Source organism: Typha latifolia, chromosome 10 (assembly GCF_019914945.1).
Source record: "Typha latifolia isolate L0001 chromosome 10, TyphaL0001v2, whole genome shotgun sequence".
Taxonomy (NCBI): Eukaryota; Viridiplantae; Streptophyta; class Magnoliopsida; order Poales; family Typhaceae; genus Typha; species Typha latifolia.
The window spans coordinates 5917587-5939692 of record NC_133095.1 but is presented as its reverse complement, the minus strand read 5'-3'; the positions used below and the strand labels follow the sequence as shown (position 1 = coordinate 5939692).

At 35.2% G+C, this 22106-nt stretch overlaps 1 protein-coding gene across 1 annotated transcript in view; it reads right to left on the bottom strand.

The window, feature by feature from the left end:
• Positions 1-5829: 5829 nt before the first annotated feature.
• The window catches only part of LOC140796205 (insulin-degrading enzyme-like 1, peroxisomal), a 60358-nt gene continuing 44081 nt past the window's right edge, over positions 5830-22106 (bottom strand). Inside the window, exons 18-26 of the mRNA XM_073149126.1 lie at positions 21015-21076; positions 17801-17905; positions 15349-15550; positions 15057-15265; positions 10059-10183; positions 9932-9983; positions 9779-9865; positions 6360-6482; positions 5830-6272 (exon numbers count right to left, since the gene is read on the bottom strand). Coding sequence (XP_073005227.1) covers positions 6024-6272; positions 6360-6482; positions 9779-9865; positions 9932-9983; positions 10059-10183; positions 15057-15265; positions 15349-15550; positions 17801-17905; positions 21015-21076 — 1214 coding nt within the window. The 3' untranslated portion in view covers positions 5830-6023. The remainder of the gene's footprint in view (positions 6273-6359; positions 6483-9778; positions 9866-9931; positions 9984-10058; positions 10184-15056; positions 15266-15348; positions 15551-17800; positions 17906-21014; positions 21077-22106) is intronic.

Genomic DNA, 22106 nt, shown 5'->3' with positions numbered 1-22106 from the left:
CTTGGATTGGTATATGTTTATTTGCAGAGATTGATGTGCAAAATATTCTAGACTTGTTAATTGCTCAATTTGAGGTCTTTGTAATATCTTGTAACCTAGGTGTTTTGTCACAAATTGCCAAAGGGGGAGATTGTTAGGTTTTTATTTGTTGGCAATTGTGTACAAAATATTCTAAGTGTATTTTTTCATGTATATGAGCTTTACACAAGTCTAGAATATCTATGGTTTGAAGAATTGCAAAATTATTGGAGAAAAGCCGTTGAGTTTACGCGGTGTTCACAAACGCGTTCAAACGCGAAATATGTGTTCACACAGACAGAGAGCCGCATTCACAAACGCATTCGAACGCTGAATCTACGTTCACACAGACCGAGAGCCGCGTTCATAAACGCGTTCGAACGCAACCTGAAGAATTCAAGCTATCGCGTTCGAACGCACTCGGGCCCGTTCGAACGCACCTGAGATCAAGTCATGCCGTTTGAATGCACTCGGGCCGCGTTCGAGCGCACCAACGAAGTTTGATAAAATTGGACTTTCGTGAGTATGGATAAGACTTGGATTTGGCTCTATCTTGGAGATCATATATAAGGATTGTGATGCCTTATCTCTAGGGTGGTTGAAGAAGCATTATTGAAGGAGACTTCTTGAGGCTACACCGGTTCTTCAACTAACAAGGTTTCACTGATCATTAAAAAGTTAATCTTTCATCTTAAGGGTTATCTAGACGAAAGATCAATCTCGAAGGTTACTAAGGTTGGACTTCAATTATGAGAAGCAGTGAATCGTGGGTTCTAGCGAGCGAGACTGAGAACAACAAAGTCGTTTGGATCGACGGGTTGTTTTGTGAGTCAGTTTTGTAACTGCTACTATTCTAGTATTGGTTTTGGTCCGAGTTTGGATCTATGGTTTTTTCCCGTTTGGGTTTTTCCACGTTAAAATCTTGGCGTTCATCTCTGCTTTTGTTCTTAATATTTCTACGGACTTTTACTTAAGCGAACGAGTGATATCATTGCCTAGTATTTAAATACATACTTGTGTCTAGGGGATTTTCAGGAGGAGGTGACTAGATCAGAGGGAGGATGCGTGATGGTGGAGCAGAGGTAATCGTTGAACCTCACAAGTGGATTAGATTGTCGAGTGGAGCGGCAGAGAGGAATATTGGTTGGTGGTGGTGGATCGGGTGTTCCGGTAGAGGGAATGGTGGTACTATGGCAAGGTGGTGGTGGCGAGGAGGAAGTAGAGGGGAGAAGGTTCATGGGTGAACAAATTTCAGGCGGTTGTATGTGTGGTGGTGGTAGAGTTGCGGTGGAGGGTGGTAAGGTGGGTGGGTTAGGTTCAAATGATGGTGATGTGGTTGAGTTGGGTTCAAAAGAATGGTCATATGGGCTTTTGGGACCTGTATCATCTCCCCTTGATGGGCTTGTTGTTTGGATCAAAGGAAAGGGTAGAGAATAGGTATTATTTGGAGAATAAGGAAAAATATCTTCTTTAAAATGGACGTCTCGCTTGTGGAAATTTTTTTTTTGTCAATAAATCAAAAAGTTTGTAACATTTTGACCTATCGTATCCAATGAAAATGGAAGGTGTAGCTCGGTAGTCAAATTTATGAGAGGTATGGATGTTTTTGGCATAAGCCAAGCAACCAAAAACTCGTATATGGGAAAAAATAGGAGGTTTTGAGTAAAGAAGCTCAAATGGTGTCTTGTCGACTAAAATTGGGGAAGGTAGCTGATTAATGATGTGAACAGCAGTAGGAGCACATTCTCCCCAAAATTGGGAAGGAAGATTAGCTTGAAATTTTAATGCTCTTGCTACTTGAAGAATGTGACGGTGTTTGCGTTCCACAACCCTATTTTATTGAGGTGTGTATGTATACATAAGAATGTTGAAAAATAACACTGTTATCTTCAAAAAAAGAACGAAGAGAGATAAATTTGCCACCATTATCACTTCGAACAGTTTTGATGCGAGTTTCAAATTAAGTTAAGTAGAAACATAACTAAAAAATGTTTTAAAAGCAGTTGTGTTTCATCTTTATGTCGCATCAAAAATATCCAAGTAAAACGTGAAAAATCGTCGACAATGGTGAAAAAATAATAAGAACCAGAAAGGGAAGGATGTCGATAGCGACCCAAAATATCACAATTAATAACATCAAATGGTTTAATAGAGAAAGTATTACTGACATTAAAAGTTAAACGACTTTGTTTAGTAAGTGAACAAATAGAGCAAGATTTATTAGAATTAGCAGAAAAATTTAAGAAATTTTGGGCAATAAAATTCAAACGGGAAGATGATATTTTTATTAAGGCTATAGTAAATTAGACCTTATTTAATAATAAATTTATGGAGTAATCCATTTTGCTAAAAAAAAATTATATCAGTTCTAGGTCGAAACCTCACTAAAACCAAGTCGCATAGAAATTGGAAAAGTTGACCGTTTCAAATACCCACCAACCGCTCTTCACCTGACCAGAATTCTCTTTCTTCTATGAATTTGGTTTGGTTCCTTTTTAATTATCGATCTAAATTTTACCAATTTTTCTTTATCTATTTATATTTATTTATTTCTCATCTTAAGCCTGATTAAACTCCGGTCAGAATTATTCATTTTTTTTTCTCTTTTAATTATTTTCAATGTCTCCTTTCTGCTGTACTCTCTCTCTCTCTCTCTTATATGGTGAGAAACCTAAAATTATAAATAGTTTAAATTTGATATTAAAATAATATATTATTATCAAAATAACATTAAATAAAAAGATTACTTCTACTTCCTACTAATATCCACCAGATCACCACTACATTTTCATATTTATGCAAAAGGCCTCCTCATTTCCGTTGTCTTTGCAGTACTACTACTGTGCTACTATACTATGTGAAAAATCGGTGGGTATTAGTATGAGTAAAAATATAATATGTAAAAAAATAATAAATTATAATTAACCAATATACTTAATTATAAACTTGCTACTTAGGATATATCGACGGAACTAAAAAGAACACTAAAAAGATCAGATACATTTTCCCTACTTAAAAAAAATCCTTGATATGTACATTCTTTGACTAAAATACCCTTAATTCACTTCACTTTTCTCTCTTGCAACAATACCACTTGAAGGATATTATGAGAATATATTTCTTTTGAATTAATCGATTATGGTGGCTTGCAAATATACTTGAGAAACGAGATGGGGAGTTATAAATACGTCGAACGAGTAGGTTTTTGTAATAAGACTAAATTGTAGGGGCTGATATGTCAAAATAAACCATTCTTTTACGAGAAAATTACAAATAACACTTTGTAGTTTGACTATATTACAAATAAAGCCATCTCTTTTCACTATAGTCTATAGTCCCCTGTTTGTTAAAAAATATCGAACATTTGATAGATAAATATAACTTAATCCTATCATCGGATTAACTTAACTATATAACGAAACAAGCCTCCAAAATAGTCGGAGATCAATCAAAACATTACTACAAAAAGATAATCAAATCAAGCATCTAAGATACCAACATTATTTTCACACCCCAAATCTGACAAAGACCAACGAATCCATGACTATAATCTCAATTGTCATTTTAGAGGAATGAGATAGATGCAACCTAGAAAATATAATAATATCATTTGAAATGGATAATATTGTTATGTTTTCTAATTGTCAAATTGGTGAACCTTGTTTGAAGTTCATTCAAAGTTGGTTCGAAGATTGTTTGAACAACTTTGAACAGAACTTGTCCGAGAGCTCCAAAATGGTTTTAAGAGAAGAAGTTGAGTAATTTGTTTTGTTTAAAGTTGTTCGACCAAACTTCAATCATTCAAATATCGTTCGAAAAGACTTACTTAAAATTAAAACTAAGTAGTTTGTTTAAAATTGTTTGAGCTTTAACTTTGATTTTTTTTTTCGAGGGCTACGAGAAAAGTTCTCATTTTTAGTCTAGATTAAGGTTTAAAAGGCCTACAGTTTTGAAACTATAAAAAAAGGAAGTTTTTAAAGAAAAGAGGCACAACTCTTAGATGCCTAAGATTCTCTTTGGTGATCATTCAAAAGAGGAGTTGAAGAGATTAATGTTTCATTTTGTTGGAATTTCACAATATTGAAGATTCTATTATACATTATCTCAAGAGTTACATAGACAAAGCTTATAACCTTAAATGTCACCAAGATTAGGTACCAAGTATAAGAAGCAATGCATTTAAGAAGAGTCAAGCAAAACCCTATCAAGAGGATTGTGGATTTCTGGGTATAATAATAGAGTTGTAAATATTTTGTATTAGAAATTTTGTATGTGACATGGATATTTTATTTATTTTGAGCTTAAATTTAAGTGGGGTCTACACATTATTAATAAAAGATTAATGGTAGAATTAAAAAAAATGAATATTTTAATATCATATATTCACTTATTTATTTTTATGAAAAGAAGTGAGTAGTTTTAAAATAGATATCATAGCAATAAAAAATAAAGAGAGATGAGTTTAGTACTATATTGAATATTTAAAAAACGTTAATATGATATACAACTATCAACTTCTCCTTTGGACCTAAAAAAGGTACATGTTTTATAAGTAAAGATATTTATACAAATCAACTCACACACATATGAGCTGCCCAATCTGAGTTAGTTCGATTTGCGTGTATGGGTCTAAGTCCAAAATTATTTTTGGACTTGTATAGATTCAGGTTAAATTGGCTAGTAGTCTATGTTACTTTTCCACTCAACTTTGTTTATTCCATTCTAGTTTGGTTCGAATCTTTTGTCCGTATTTGAAGACTCCGATTAGGCTTGGTTTTAGAAGCGGGAATAGAAAGAAAAAAAAGCTGAAAAAAGCCTCGAAAAGAAAACTGTTTCGAAAGGAGACAAATATTATAATTATATTTAAAAATAATTGATTATCTATTGAATCAATAATATCTTTTAATTCTTTTTATATTCCTATTATACTCTTGAAAAACTTAACCATTAAATTCTTATCAAGCCGATTGATAAACATTAACCACATAAAGTACTTTATTATCCACATAAAACCTGTGAACTACGGAAAACACCCACATAAGGATTTTTCTTTGGTTACGAGGTCCAAACGGCAAAGAAAAAGTCCAAAGATAGTAAGTGTAATTAAACCTAATACTAATCCATTCAATGACTTTAAATAAATCGGTGACCTTATTATAAACACTTTTAGTTTCTAATGTAAGACACTAAACAGTTTAGATCTTTTCAGCCAACATGTCCAAAATAGACTCAAAAGTACTAAATTCAGGAGGGCCATTTGAGTAGATAAATTTGTGAGGAGACATAATTGAGTCAAATATGCATGTCAATGGCCCTTCAAATTTGTAAAAACTCCATAGTATTTACATACAAATCAATTTTGACATATATGCATGTAAAAAAAAAACCACAAGTAACCCCTCAACATTGTGTTATTCCACCCTGAAAAGTAACCAAGCTCGAGTAATTTAAATGTAAACTCCAGACGAGCTTTATGGGGCGAGACTAGAGAAAAGCTTAAGAGGCTTAATGGCTTTGATAGACTTATTCAGAGGTATACAAGAACCAAAGGCTCAAAAAAAAAGAAAAAAAAAAGAAAAAAAAAGAGAGGTTTTAAGAAGGATATTCTTTTGCTAATTGCTGCGTCAATGGGAGTGATGAAATCATTTAGACAGAAAATAGGAAATATAATACAAATATTGGCTCTGTGATTTATAACTATTTGATCAAATTTGTCCTCGTCTGTATATTAGGTCTCACCAAACAGCAGGAAAGACCATTTAATAAATCTCATCAAACTATAAATCACACGTACAGGCCAAAGTCCTCAAATGCTGAAAGTTCATCAATAGTGTGATCAAGTAATTAGATACAAACTTCCATTTAGATTCTGGTTCCCACGGAATGAAGCATGCTGGCAACTAAGATAGGAAATTTGGAACATACTTTCCCACATCAATTGGTAGATAAATATTAAATATAAGGACATACAAATAATATCAACAATCTGAAATAAATGCAGACGTTCACAGTTTCATCTGGCCAAGACCCCCCTTAAATGAACCATATAGAGGCCTTGATCTTCTGAAACTACATATGTCGGTGATTTGATATGTCTGAGGAGCCACATCCAGGACAGCGCTTTTGTACTCAGAAGAGTGGAGACCACCAAACACTAGCACACTCAGGGTCTTCCTCTGTGATGCACCAACTTTGACATAGTTATCAAAGAATTCAATCAATTCTTCCTTCTTGAGCTCCCTCAATGCAGCAACCTGTAATCAGCGTAAATAATTGCATTGATTCATGACAGACGCAGAATAAAACTTTTTTGTATCAATTAATATGACAAGATAGTTTACCTCCAACTCTTTCCTGTCAAACTTGAGAGTTCCATCAGAAATTTCTCTCCAAAAGAATGCAGATTCCTCCCTCAAGTTCTTGTGTTTTTCGAGTTTCATATCAATGAGTGCATTGACATTACCCTGAAAATTGAAAATTCCAACTAAAAATGAGTGCCCAAAACATGTCGTATAAAAGATTGCAAACTTATTTTTTCTTTCACCGAAAATCTTGCACATATATGATGATGTAACACTTCAGAAAACAAATGGAGTTACTAAAATTGCACATGTACGTGGGAAAGCAAAATCCCATAAAAAAATACAGCTACAAGCAGCTGCGCATAGATGAACACAAATCTTTCTACCTACATATGCAAATTATACAGAAAAAACTGAATTATATGATGAAAACTCATCAACAATTTGAAGTAGGAACTAGGATCATTAACTAATATAAGTTTGCTTCAATAAGAAGAAAAAAGAAGCTACAGCCTACAAGCTTGTTTTATCTTAAAATTATAGACAATCATGGAAGACAACTGAATCTATTCCTATGGTGTAGAGATCCAACATATCTTATTTTGATGAACCAACATTTGACAGACACTTGGAAGAAAAACAAATCAAGATAGCTGGAATCATAGAGCCATTAAAATTGAAAATACAACCACCAGTAGGATCCCAACTATTTGAGCTCACGAGAAAACTCCGTATCGCACAAGTTAGCTCTAACCAACATGTTAGGTTTGACATGTAAAATTTGCCCCAAATCTCTAGTAGTATGAAATTGTACATTACCGTATTGGGTACATATAGACATATAATGCATCCTGTACATGGTATCTTAATGTTGGCTTAACTAGAATCACAGAAAAAAGTAGGTGAAAATAAATCAACTTCAATTTACTACATGAAAAACACTTAATTACTTAATGCAAAATATGAAGTATTTTAGTTCTGCCCAAGGTTCCAAAAATCGGTATTGGGATCGAGATCAGCCATCCAGAAAAATGATACATATTGGCCGTATCGGCCGCCTGCATCAGATCGAACTATTTTAATTAAATAAAATTCTAAATATTATTTAAAAATGTTGAGAAATTTTTAAAATTTAGAAAAAATTATAAGAAAATAAGAAATAATAATTACTCACATATACAACATAAAAAGTAAAAAATCTCTCTTCCTCCCTCTCTTCTTTCCTATCCATCTAACTGTTAATCTGAGCTATCCCTCACTCTCGCTTTCTTTTTATTTTTCTCTCTCTCTCTCTCGCTCACACACACTCTCTCTCCCTGACTCTTTCTTCCTCTTTCCCTCAGCTACTATCAACAGCAGGACTGTTGTAGCCGCCAACAGCAGTTGCTGCAGCAGGACGGCTGGTTTTAGCCTAGATTGGGATCAGCCAAAACTAGGAACTATGGTTCTGCCTATCAAAAGAGAGTGCTTTAATTAGTGGGACCACAATCTAAAATGCCAAGGACAATAAACCTAGTACCCTTTCACATAAAACCTTATGTGCGGTTGCAATTCAGAGTTAAAATTAATGTTTCAAAAAATGCCAATGGTATGCAGAATTGCAGACATCCACCATGCCACAATGCATAAATGGTATGTGCATGCAAATGTGGATTGCTATGCGGTTTAGCATTTTAATACACACACACACACACACAAATTCACACTAATCAAATCAATGATCACAATCACATTATTCACATTTCAGATTAATTCACACTAATCGACTTAGAGTTCACTATTGCAATAACATTATTTATCTAATTATTTATGTGACATTGTGATGTGCTGAGGTTAGAGATGGTGCAGACCAGTAGGGAGAGACAACAAGGGGTGATAGAGGTTGGGAAAGCTTAAGGGAGAAAGGTGGTAGTGGTCAGTGGCAGTTGGGGAGGGCTGTGTGTAGAGAAGAAGAGAGAGGAAGGTGTGTTTGGGGGTGGGGGGTGATGCCAGTGTGTGAGTTGGGGAGAGAGAGAATAACTAACTCCACCTGTCACAACCGCTATCATGCGAGAGAGGGAGTTGAAGAGGAATAAGGACGCCATTTGGGGATTTCAGGATTTCAGGTGTCCATAAATGTACAAATCTTCTAACAAATATCTGGGGGGATGAAACCATTTCTATAACCACTAAATCATGCATCATATCCCTCGTAGTAATGCAAACTGATTATCTCAACCTCAAGTATGGGAAGATATTATATATGGTGAACCAATAGCCATTTCTGTTTCTAAGAGTTGTCCTAAGCCCAAAGCCAAACATAACAAAACTCTTGGATGCTTATCTGACTGATCTGCAAATATTCCATAATATTCCATCTGTCTATTTTTTAAGCTAATTTGAGTACTTCAATTTTTCTTCTGTTTTTTCTTGCTGCATTTCTATGGTTTTTCTTCAAAGACCGATCAGTCTTCTGTTCGGGTAGTATATCCTATGCATGATTATTTGTTGAATTGCATCCTTTGTCCTGCTTCATAACATTGACTTTTTCCTTTTTTCCACTTTTGTGCTCATCTTCTCCCAAAAGAATCTCAGATAAATGATTTGCCTTACGTGATTCCTAGCAATGTATCAGGCTTAAGCACTAAAGAGAACAATTTAGTTCCTGTTGAAGCTCCTAGGGCACAAGTAGAATTTGCCATCTTAGTATGTATCAGGATCAAGATATCTTAGTATGTATCCTCGTGCTGAATTGCATTATTAGCTCCTGTTGAAGCTCCTAGGGCACAAGTAGAATTTGCCAACAGTCATCGGAAGCAATTTTGCATATGGACTAAATGATTTGACTAAACAATCTATTAATTGAGCAAAGGTTGCCTTCTTGGTCATTGTTGGGAAGAATGTATTAGCAGGGTAACACTTCCAATGCTGATTGAAATTACACCAATATTTCGTGTGCCAAACTTGAGATTTGCTTCTTCAAAATTCTTGTTCTACTTGCAACCAAATCATATCTATCTGCTCATGCCCTGCATGTCATTCTAGCAAAAGAACATTCCATGAAAATTAATAATGGTAAAGTAGAAAACTAATTCTTCCTGTGAGATGTTAGGAGTAGAAGAAATTTTAGAAAGAATCATTTGAAATAGCTCAAACATACAAGACAAGGATGGCATAATGCAGTAGTTAGTATTGACTTGATTCAAGTGCATTGTGCCACAAGGTGGAGAAAAAAACTCAGAAAAAAAAGCTAAGAGATATATCATGAAGGCTTCAGTTTGAGATTATATAACTATGATAGAGCTGGTTTGTACCAAAGGATATGATCAACCCAGACAGATTGAGATATGCACTATTTACATATATCAACGCAGTATGTGCTTAAAGAACAAGAGAGCATCACCTATTATTTTCTCATAAACAATGTGCATAACTGCAATTCCATGGACAGATCTCATATAGAGGTGAGAACCACAAACCTTATATTCTTCATCCGACATTTCATAAAGTTTACTTCCAAACATTTCAAGAAAAGCATCAACTCGAGCATTAAGATGTGCTGGATCCTGTATAGTTCATAGCATCAGAATAGAACGGTTACTCATACTACATAAAATTATACCTTTAGTTACCTTTGCGGTTGATTGGATAATGAACTGTAGCCCTCGTACTCCAGAATCATTTCTAGACAAACATCATTATAACGTCAGGCTATCACGTTATTCAAGAAATTAGTAGTAAGAAAAATCTACCACATGCCTCTGTGTAAGTGCTGTTATGTAACCAAGTTGCTCAACTGATCGAAGCTGGTGAAAGGCTGGTTGCTTTGCAATAAGAGCAAACAACTGAAGTTTGACATTCAACTTTATATCATCTTGATGAACCTACACATTCAATATACTATGTGACTGTTAAAAAATTAATGCACACAGAATTAAGATCATAAAGTTTGAGAGATGTAAATTTAAATCATGGACAAGGAACTTCCAATTCTTAGCAACACCAGTTATTCTGAGTTCCAAAAAATATAATATATGCACATGGACCATGGATGCTTACTGTAACACCCAAGTCAGAGCATCATCATAAAACGATAATAAATATGATAAGGATAAACTAAATGACTATTGTAATATTGAAAAAAAAGAGAGAGAAGGGGGGTTGTCACATGTGAGGCACATGTGCCTCACCCTTCTCCTACTCCTTTCCTTCTCTGACTTGGGTTAGAGGTGATTGCAGGATTTCTTGCGATGCCCTAGCGATAAAGCCTAGTAAACCCCTCTTTGACAGGCATTGCAATTTTTTTTACTTCCTTTTCTTTCTTTCCCTTAGCTTTCCTTTTCTTCCTCCACCAAATTTGTCGTTGTTGGGGTTGGGTCTCATCACCAAATGAGCCGTTCTGAGTCCTCCCCTACCCCACAGTATTTCATTTGAGTTTAACAAGGTAGATTGAAAATACCTAAATTTTGGGCATTTACAATTTTCGATGAAACTCGTCGACTGGCGGCTTTCGGTCATCGCGGCCCTTTTACTAGAAATTTTGCATCGTCGGCCTCATGAAGTGGGTACTTCTTTCAGAGCTCTCGTGACTCGGATCTCCATCGGCCATGGAGTTGACATCAACCGTCGACTATCGACTCGCCCTCCTCTCTTCTTGAGCACGTGGCTGTAGTGGTGAGGAGCCGTCAGGTGTTGTCAAAGGACTACCGATAACGGTGATCGTCGGTGATCTTTCTCTTCCTCTCCCTCTTTATCCTTTTCTCTCGTCGGTTCCCATCAAGGAAGAAGAACACGAGCAACTGAGTCTAGTCTTCTTCTCTTAAGGGGATTTAGGCCAGGTTTAGGTTTCCAATCCAAAGGACCCGACTTGACTCAATTAGTTTTATGAGATTAGGCCTTTAACCTAATCTATTTAAGTTGGATTTCTGGGTAGGTTGTGGGCTAGTCGTAGCCTAGCCCAACCTTTTGGACTTGAATTAGCTCATTTTAGTCATTTTAATTAATTTTAAATTTAAAACTTTTGGTCATTGTTAAATTAAAATAAGAGTTTATTTATGAATGAAGGTGAATATTTGCAATCATCTCTAGATTGTTGACCGTAGGTGAGGGGATTTACTTATGTATTTATCCTCTCATGTTTCGTATTATAATTTTATTATATTGTATTCATATTTCATGTATCCTTATTATTTTCATGATGTATTATACTTTGTGCCATACATTAATTCATAAAATATTATTTTGTGTGCAATTAGGTAATATATTGGTCATGAGTAGCTTGCTTGGCACAGGTTATAAGTAGGTGGGAGTTTAAGAATAGACTCAAGCTAAATATTCTTTCTACATTTCTCTATAGTGACTCAAGCTTATCTAAAAATCTGAGAGACAAATATATTTTTGATCAGCCTATGATTCATTTATGTGACTCTGGCGGAGTTACAAAAAAAATCGTAAGCTATACTAGGAGTCTCACTAAGGTGATCCTAATCTCTTTACGGTCGGTGAAAAAGACAGATTGCCTTTATCCTATTATGATGCCTCCTAGTAACCCTAATCGCATCAACTATGAGGCAAGACTAGATAGCCATTTCGTGGTGATTTCTAGTTCATGTATATCCACAGTCATAGTTCCAAACTGAGACGATTGACAATATTAAGATGAGAAAACTTGCAAAATAAAATTGGGCACGTTATTAGCTTATTAATTGTTCTATCATTACTTGTGCTTATTATCCATATTATGAACATGATGACTATTGTTATTAATTATGAAGCTTTGGTTAAGATTTCAAATTGGATAAAGTATGATTCTTTTAAAGCTTCTGAGTGGAGCTTCTGAGTGGATTCACTCACTGAGCTAAAATTGCTAGCTCATTAAACTCTTTTATCATTTCAGATGCTAGTCCAACGTGGCGAATGAATGTGGGGATCGGACTCTATCTCTACTTAGGATTTTGACCTATACACCTTCAATTGTAGGAGTGGTTTTTAGTTTTAAATTAAAAAGCTAAATATTACTTTAGTGACTAATATCTATTGGTAATGGTAATACTAATGAATATATAAAAGCTTTTGTTATGAAAACATAACAAAGGAAAAAAAAGAGTTATAGAAAAAAGCAATTAAAAAACTATGAGCTGCCATTGTGTTGAGAAAAAAAAATAGAAGTGATCTAACAACTATTGGTAATAGTAATACCAAATGATTCTATATAAGTAATGAAAAAAAGAAAGTAAAAGAGATGTGTTACAAAAGAAACAATTGAAGTATATAAGCTGCCATGGTTCAAACCCTGGCAGCAATTGCTTGAAGTCTTAAACTACCACATAGTGAAAAAAGCAACTATGCCACAATGCCACAAAAAGAAAATCCAACCCCCAGGATTTTGCTGCCATCTGTCTCTCTTCCCACTTAACCCTTCCCTATTTCTGTCAAGGTAAACTATTCTTTTCTTTTTTTTTTTTTTGCTATTCACATCTCTGTAGACTGAACATTGGGGGATAAGCATATGAATCATATCATATTTGGAAGTAGATCCCAAATCATCTTCTGCCTTTGAATTCGGTACCTCTAAAGTATGACACTTTGTATTCCTTAGATTTCCTTGTGCTTAATACGCCCAGGAATCAAGAGGGCCCTATTTTGTTCTCTTCTTATCAGGACAAAAGTGAATCAAATCATTTTCCCTCCTGAATGGTAAATCAAGAAACAGAATTTCTTTCACCTCTTTGTTTTTGTCCTATACAACTTACATTTCTCCACCAGTTTCTTGTTGTCCAGAATATGAGCTTTCTGTGAAGGAATAGGAAAGATAATGGCTTGCTGTTGTAAAGTAGTTGATAAGTGAGAAGCAGTGGGAGAAGTGGAGGGAAGTAGAAGTTCTGACATTGTGCTCTTCCTACTTGTATGGGACTTGAAGAAGCTAGAGTTATCCGAAGAATTTATTATTTGCTTACTTTTAGTTATATATATATATATAAATGAAGAATCTTGATTCGCATGTGACTGTTTCATGTGCACTTCATCTTCTAACCTACTTACATCCTACCAAAGAATGATGAAGATTTAGCTATTTCAGCCTTAAAAGCTAAATGGAACCAAAGCTTGCGGCCATCTTTTGATTTATTAGCAAAGTTAGTAAAGATTCTTGGTTTATTACACAAGAAAACAAAGACTAGGTGCACAACTATAGACTGTTATAAATCATTAAAGTTATCCAATCCACTTCAGCATACACTGCATAACTCCCACCCAACTTGTTCTAATTGGCTCTCAATTTGTGATACACTAGATAATTCCCCCATTGAATAGTTCACATATGTCCCAACTGAGGGCTACTGCTGACTATGATGATTAAACCAGTTATCTGCTCAAATACCAGCATAGACTTTGTTGATATGCATATATATATGGGATATCACATCTGTATTTTGTACATATACCTTTTATTAATGAGAAAGAGGAGAGAATTCCTTCTTTAAATGATATCAAAGAAGGTCATGAGTTTGAATCCCGCCAGACCTACCATGCAAATTAAAAAAAAAAATCTCCAATCATTTAAGTCAAGTCTACTTATAGGCCTATAAAAAATGTCCGAAGCCTATAAGTGTGGGAGTGCTACAATATAATAGACAAAAAGCATTGTTTTTAACAGCTTACGTATTTAGAGTAATTAGTGAGTTACCAGATATAATCTAATCCAATTATACTCATTAATGCATTAATATGATTAGTGTCTTAGATTATTTAAATTAGAAAGAATACTTAAATGAGCATACATTATAACATGGAACTTCCAATTGGTTTCTTACTCTCCATGTCGAGTCTGCTCCAAGAGGCAACCAGTTTATTTTATCATGACAAAATTTATTGACGAGATCAAGACTGTTTTAGTGGATGATAATCAGACCGAGAATCTTATACCTTTGCATGACTCTCCTTGAGTTACATGCATATGTGCATTTGACAGGCCTCTAACATACTATTGAGTCTACACTGACAAGAAAAGATTCTAGCATACGGTTATACAGCCTGAATCTTTGATGCTGTTAACTATGCTGCTTGAACAAGCTTCAGTATATTAATAATATTGAATTCAGAATCTATTTTTTATCAAAATTAAGACTATAATGGCAGGATATGTATGACTACTCTAACCTTAGATGAACATAAACACATGCTACTTCAGTGAACAAAAAATATCTAAGTGTCTCAAAGTCTCAGTTGTAGTGAATGCATTTGAAAACGGTGGATTCCAATTTCTGTTCCGCTGGAAGCCTGGAATCAGTAGGTTCCTGAAGGCAAGCAGTGAATACTGCACAACTGAAGACGACCTCAGCATATTTTGGTAGAACCTAGAGATTGCGTTGAAATGTGTAATGTGGAACAATTACTAGTAATCCTTATGTTAGAATCCTATTTTCGAGATTTTCTGCTTCTGAGTTTGCTCTTCTGCATTTCTCCTTAACGGCATGTCGGCATCACAAGCTCAATGATAGACATGCTATCATTCTTCTATGCTTACTAAATCTGGGCTTGCAGTTCCAAAGCGGTAATGCTTTATGACTTGTCCTTCATTAACATATATATCAAGCTTCTCATGTATGAGCATTGACGTACTTTCTCAAGACATCTAAATCTTATGCCGTCAAATATTTCAGACAAAATTAGATTAGATAGTGTCATAGTAGTAAAGCATTAGAAATAACAGAAAATAAACTTCATGACCAATGCAAAGCAATAGCAAGAGAAGTGCACCTGAATATAATGGACAAGTGCCGAATTCTCATCCGTCAGATTCAAGACCTCAGTTGGGTAATAGTACTTCAAACCTCTTTCAAGCTTTACAATTCTTTTTGCCAAATGTTGAGATGGAAATAAAGGCTTGCAAATAGAATTGGGACCATTAAACAAACTATCTTCAATATGCTGGGCAAATGATTCAGCTTCACTTGGTGCAATGTTTCCTACAACATGATTACATTAGTAAAAACCAATATATTCCCCTTAAATGATATAGATAAAAGATAACTTATCAAACAGTACCAACCTGCAATATAAAATTCTAAAAAGGTCTTCGCAAGCAAGCGAGGAGAGAACATTGCAAGATGCTCTGCCTCAAGATGAGGAAGGACTTCAAGTTCCTCTTTCCATGGCCATGTTTGCTCCTCCAATATTAATGAGCAATAGTCTAAAGCTTGCTTATATGGTTGCTGAAACTTATAATTTTGATACTGCTTTGTGACAGTTTCCTGATGACATTGAAATTTAAATTTGGAAAACTTTCAGAGCTATGAATGCTTGAAAAACAAAGAGGTCATGTTCTGACAGTATAATCACAAGAGAAATAAGTATGAACAAAATAACAGTACAATTTCCAGAGGTAAGTTTCGTTCCTTCGGAAAGAAATAAGTGAAGAATGAGCCATTCTTACTGTCTCTGTATCAACCAAACTGTGTAATATATTCACCTTTAATCAGCAGCTCACTCTGATTTGCATGGAAAATCAAAACACAAAGAAAGAGAGAAAATTAAGGCCTCCCTTTTTCTTTAATCAGCGGTGTTAATTAGTATTCCATCTTCATAATAGCCTCTATTGAAAATAGGAGAGTTCTCTAGGTTTTTTTAAGATAGTGTACAGCTCCTATCCTGAAAAGACTCCCTAACTAGTACAGGTATAGTAGAAGAATTGGGAGAAAACACAGTGTGTTCCCACAATGTTCTGGATGGCTGAGGATTATGACACAGATAAAAGAAAGAAAGATTAAGTTAACGACTTGCAACCACAGTGTAAGATATTCAGTTGGCCAAAAGCTTAAGCTACTACATAACAGAACTGAAAATGGACACCATGTTCTCCCCTCGTGTACAACCCCTGTAGACCACATGTCCATAAAAATTGATAAAGTGGATATGAACCTATTCAGCAAACTAGAATAGAATAAAAGAGGAAACATTAAATAAAACAATAGGGCTGTCTAGCTGCATCTGCATGCGGCCTCCTCCTAAATTTCTAATGCAGTGGTCTGCAGATGGCAAGATGCTTTGACTCAAACACATGCAGTCATGCAATATATGAAATATTGCTCTAAATGTTGGTATTTTAGTAGTATCAGATAGAAGCAACAGCTGGAAATGAGTGAAATACTGAAAAAGTCCATTATAAGGAAAGCTCCCATTTTGGCAGGTAAGAATTAATAACTAGTAGCACATCCAAGTGATCATCCAAGAAAGCTCCCCTGTTCAGTAGGCATTGAGCTTTAATCATGCAGAACTAATGGCAAGTTTAGGTCTTCCAAAGATCTTTTGCCCCAAATTCAAAAAACAAAAAAAATAGAAAAAAATCAACAAAGTGAAACTCAATAGTTATAAGATCAAACTAATTATACTCCAACTGGGTTGATCTCCACCCAAAATTTTCAATTATTCTTTGCAAACCCAGGCAAATAAAATTTGGGTTTTCCCCAAAACACAAATTTTGTAGCCCAAATTCTAGAATCCAAAAGTAATTTGGAAATGGTATAAGTGGAAATATATTAGTGTCAAAAAAATAAGATTTAAGTAGGTCTACTATATAAATTTTAATCTCAATCCAAACTTTTTTAACTTATTGGCTGAAATTTTAGCTACAAATAAATTAAAAACTGGATTGACCCAATGTCTTGGCCAATTTCAAGTAAACTCTGTTAGAAATCGGGAAAATAATCTAAATGTTCAAATAGATCTACTACTACCTTCTAGGTGTTCATCTTTTTCAATTAATAAAATTTTACCTTTTAATTTCTTTTGAACATTTATGCGACTTCAGTTTCAAGACACTTTTATACTTTGATGATGATTCCTATACCTATATACTATACAAACTGGCATGTGTTACATCAATATCTATGGCTAAAAGATATATTTTAGACCCTAAAAGAGCCTAAAATCTTGCTGCCACACCAGACCATGCAGAGCAAGACCAGCATACCCTGTGCCTCTAGCTGTCTAGCACAACAATCCTTCTAACAGTTATAATCTTTAACTGAAAATCTAATCACTTAACAGAGGAAGTAACATTTTCTCCAAACTATTTTTAGTTTTACTATTCTACATACTGGAACTCACTACAACCTGCTATTGGAAATCAAGTTCAAGAACATCTTAATTAAAGAAAAAAAATGGAAGACTAAGGCAAAAATGGTATGTCAACCTACAAGCATCCTTAGTAAAAGTCTTCTTTCTTAGTCATAAGTAAATCATGAAATGTTTCATCCCTGCAATTCTACTTCCAGCATAACTGGACAGAATTCTTCCACTTCTTATAGTCTTAGGGAGAGAAAAAAGAAACAATTTCAAAATGAATGATGATATTTGATTAACACAGAAACATTATGCATGATTACGTAACAATTTAACCATGACTAATTTGAAGACATTTACCTTGCTAATTTTGCAAAAGGAATATCTAGAACAAGACTGTTACTTTATCCATAACCAATTGTTTAATTGGCATGATTTACCTTGATAACAGAAAACCGGTCTTGCTTAACTTCAAAGTCCTTGATTTTACCAATAATAGTTTCCAAAAGGATTCTCATTTTGTGATTATAACCAACCACGATCACCTATAGGAGTATTAGAATAAGTTAATGAGAGGGAAGTATCAATATCAAAAATTTAAGATATTGTGCATGTTATGGAAAATAAACATACTAGACTCAAAATAAATGATTTATAAGTACATATACCGAAATTGGTACATCGTCAAGAAAGTAATGTATGTTGATGAGGGATGAACTTACCATACAACATAAATAAAAGAAATAACCAAGGGTTTAGTCCCAACTATATGGGGCAACTATATAGATCTTTTGTCCTCCATTCCATCTATACTTACTGGAAGATCCTACATCATATCGTGTTATGCCTTCTACCAATTCCTGCCACACTAATTTTGGTCTTCCCCTCCCTCTTATGGTGCCTTCTACCTGAATCTCAAATAAACTATTCCTTCATGCTAGTGAAAAATAATGTTACCATTGGGCATGTGCAAACTATTTCAATCTATCCTCTTAACTTATTTTCTAGTTGTGTTACCATTAATGTCTGTATGATATTATCGTTTCTTATTCAGACCTTTCTAGTAACGCCAGTTGTCTAACTTAATATCATTATCTCAGCAATATTTAATCCTTCAAAAGCTGTTCAATAATGATTTTTCTTTCATCACAATCTCAGAACACATGAGTGCATCACAATCTCAGAACAACTAGAGATAATTTTCCATTTTAGCCATTGAAAGGTTCCACTTATAAGTGCTGGTGTTGATTTCTAGATTTATCAGACAAAGACTAAATGTAGTAGTCCATATTAAGTTTAAGGTTTGAATATAACCACTTCATAAAATCAGTGTATTGAAAGGCATGCAAATAATATATATATGTATATATATAACTATTTTTAATTTTTATATTATAAAAATACTAGACCATCTTAGCACTCGCCTCACCTAGGCAGTGGGTGACTGCTCGCCACCCCAACGTCTTTCAATACACAGCATATAAATTCAACTTTCACTAACTAGCGATGTTCCAAATCATGGATCCCCCCGAACTGAAAAACGTGTCCAAATATAGTCCTAACTCTTAATGACTAAGAAAATATAAATATTTTGTTTAATAAAGATCAAGACCATGTGGAATGTAAATGTAATGGCATAGTGATGAGATGAAAGAAGGTAAGGTGTTCTGCCTGCTAATTAGCCTTTTAGTTTTATGGCAAGATCCTCCATTGTCTGAATTTGTTTTGTACGGGAACTTGTCACCAACTTCATACGGTCAATGTCAGGTTAGGAAACCAACGAAAGAATCTATCATTGAGCATTCTCATTTTTAGTTTTGTTCTAACCAACCCAAAATTGTCAGGAAAAGGTCTGTATAATTGTCAGGATGTGTGAAATATCCACAACAGTTTGATATATAACACATGGTGGCTTAGTAAGATATATGGTAACATATATCAGAAACTGCAGAGAAACACGAACTGCTGTTGAATAGGAAAAGATATGCTAGAAGAGAAAAGGACAAGTAACTTTCTAATAGCTCCAAATAAAAAGTAGATGTATTGAGCAATAACTCAATCTCTTGAATTACAATCTTTATCACCTTAATTAATGTGCTCCGAAATGACAAAGCCAACAGATGCTAGTTGTAAGAACTAAAGATAGCATAAATGACATATCGGGACATATGATCCACATAAACCATTCCATAATTTGTAGTTAACAAAACCAACTTATTTACAAACTTATTTATTCTTTTGAGTACAGCAGATGGAGAGTTTAGAGAAGGGTGGTCACAAGTAGGCCAAACCGCAAGCCCAGGTGGCTCCAGTTTAGTCTGTCACGCATGCACACACTGATCGGGTGGACATGCTGAGGAACACCGGCTCTAATACCATTGCTGCGACCTGGATACTCGGTGGTATCTAATCTGAGCTAGTCCAAGACCGGAAGCAAGTTTGGGCTTGGATCTAACCTAGACGTGCTCACAAGGTTGAAGGTGGACAAAGGTTCGTCTCAAGCTGTAGGGGTGAGTCGATGAATGGACTGTGGTCAAATGGTGAGGGAAAAATCTTAGGAAGGGCTCAGTTCAGGGGAATTAATAAAAAGGCATTGGACTAGATAGATGAACCTGAGTAGGGCCCTTGGGTGCGAGTCCGGATCAAGGAGTGAGCCTAATAGGGTGCTGATTGACAATGGAAGCACACATAACTTCGTGAGAAAGTCGATAAAGCTTGCAACACAATTTTTGGTATTGGTGGCTGATGGAAATAAACTGGAGCGCAGGAAGATTTCCTGCGACACAGAGGTCCGATTGGGATTACAAGACTCTGAATTGTCTTAAGCATGCAGTGGCTACAAAGTTTGGGAACAGTCGCCTTTGACCATAACAATGGAGTTCAAGAGCCAAGACTGATTGCAATGGGATGTAGGGACAGGCATTCAGATAGGACAAGTGAACTTGATGCGCCGGAAGATGAGTCACAATGCGGGGGGGGCATTATTGATGATCATGATGGAGATGACTCCAATCGAGCCATCAATAGCTGCACTGAATCTATAGGATTCAGGCCAAACAGTTCGCACATCGTGGAGTGCAGCCAAGAGGTGGGAAGGATTGGTATGGAAAAATGCTACGTTAGAAGATTTTGAGAAGTTGAACCTGCGGTTTTTACATCTGAACATTGAATATAAGGTTCATCTTTAAGGGTAAGAAAGCGATAGAAATTTATTAGATTTGGCTCGGATGTTCAAACGCCTGGTTGGGTTCACTGTTTGTTCGAATGACTTTAGATTTTTTACCAAGTGCAATGTTCACTGATGCGTCGAAGTGCCTTCCAACTGTTCGAACGTTCGACGACCAGATCATTGAGTACTTTTAATTATTTTTAAGAGTTGGATTGGGTTAGGATTTCTTCTCTTAGTGATTAATCTGATTGGGAGACTACTTATACGGCATTTTACTTAAGATCAGCAAGCAATAAAGTATTTTCTTCTCTTTCTCTTTTCTCTCAGCCTAGCTGGGGGCTAAGGTTTGTGATTTATTCTTTTTTGTCATTAAACTGCTCTGGTATTGATTAATGGGATCCATCGGGACAGAACCTATAATAGATCAAAAGATGATATGAATCATAACAAACGAATAGAAATGTACTGTAAAGAAAAATGCTAACCTGAAATCCAGTGTCAGTCTGTTGTATTACATAGTAAAGACCAGCAACTTGAGCATCATAAGCTGAAATAAGAAGTAGAGTTAACAAATCTTTGCAAGGTGGTATATTGCTTACAGAGAATATGCCAACATAATTCAGATAAAACACAAGAAAAATCAAGTTTGATAAATTTAAGATGGTACGGATTCGGATCCACAACATAATTCAGATAAAACGCAAGAAAATCAAGTTTGATAAATTTAAGATGCTACGGATTCGGATCTGCAACTCAAACAAGGCCGTGTTGGTCAGGGCATCCCCGTGCCGATTGGCACTTGCTATATCGATAATGGCACAGCACTTGGCACGAGGTGTGCCAATCCACACCCCCGTGTCAATTAGTATGATTGCGTGACAATAAAAACAAGGCGCCTGAGGCCCAACATAGATCTTATTAGTCCGAAATAAGTTTTATTGATCCAAAATTGATCAATTCGAATGGCAAACCTACTATATTCTATATGATCTCTTTTTATCATGTAACAAACATGATATATCATGTGGAGGCCCCAATCCTCTAAAGCTTGTTGTTTGCATCTTCTTCCAAATGACATCATTTAATGGATATGAACTTAGTTGATCAATTTTTGCACTCATTCATATCAAAACCAAAAATTGTCTTTCATATGCACACTTGGAGAAATCAATGTCTACTACAATACAGAATTATGTTTACAGTACATAACTGAGAATTAGGAGAGAAAGGGGGGAGATTTTGAACCCTGGATGGTAGTTTTCTTTTCATTACGAGGAGAATCCTATAATAGAGTGGATGTAGACTGATGATAATTAGTAGGATCTATTGCTTGATGAAGAGGGAGATCCTTCTCGATCTTACAAATTTATTGTTTAAGAGGCTCGAGTGATGCATATAGGACTCAAACTGTTAGGGAAGTACGGTGGGGACACCACATTTTATCACGTTTATTCTCGTAAGCACAAAAAGGTTGCACCCGTGGCCCTTTGGCTTAACGAGGGTTGTGACTAGTCACCTTCTAAGGTTATTTTTCATCTTTTGTCTTTTAGTCACCTTCTAGGGCTATTTTCGTCTTT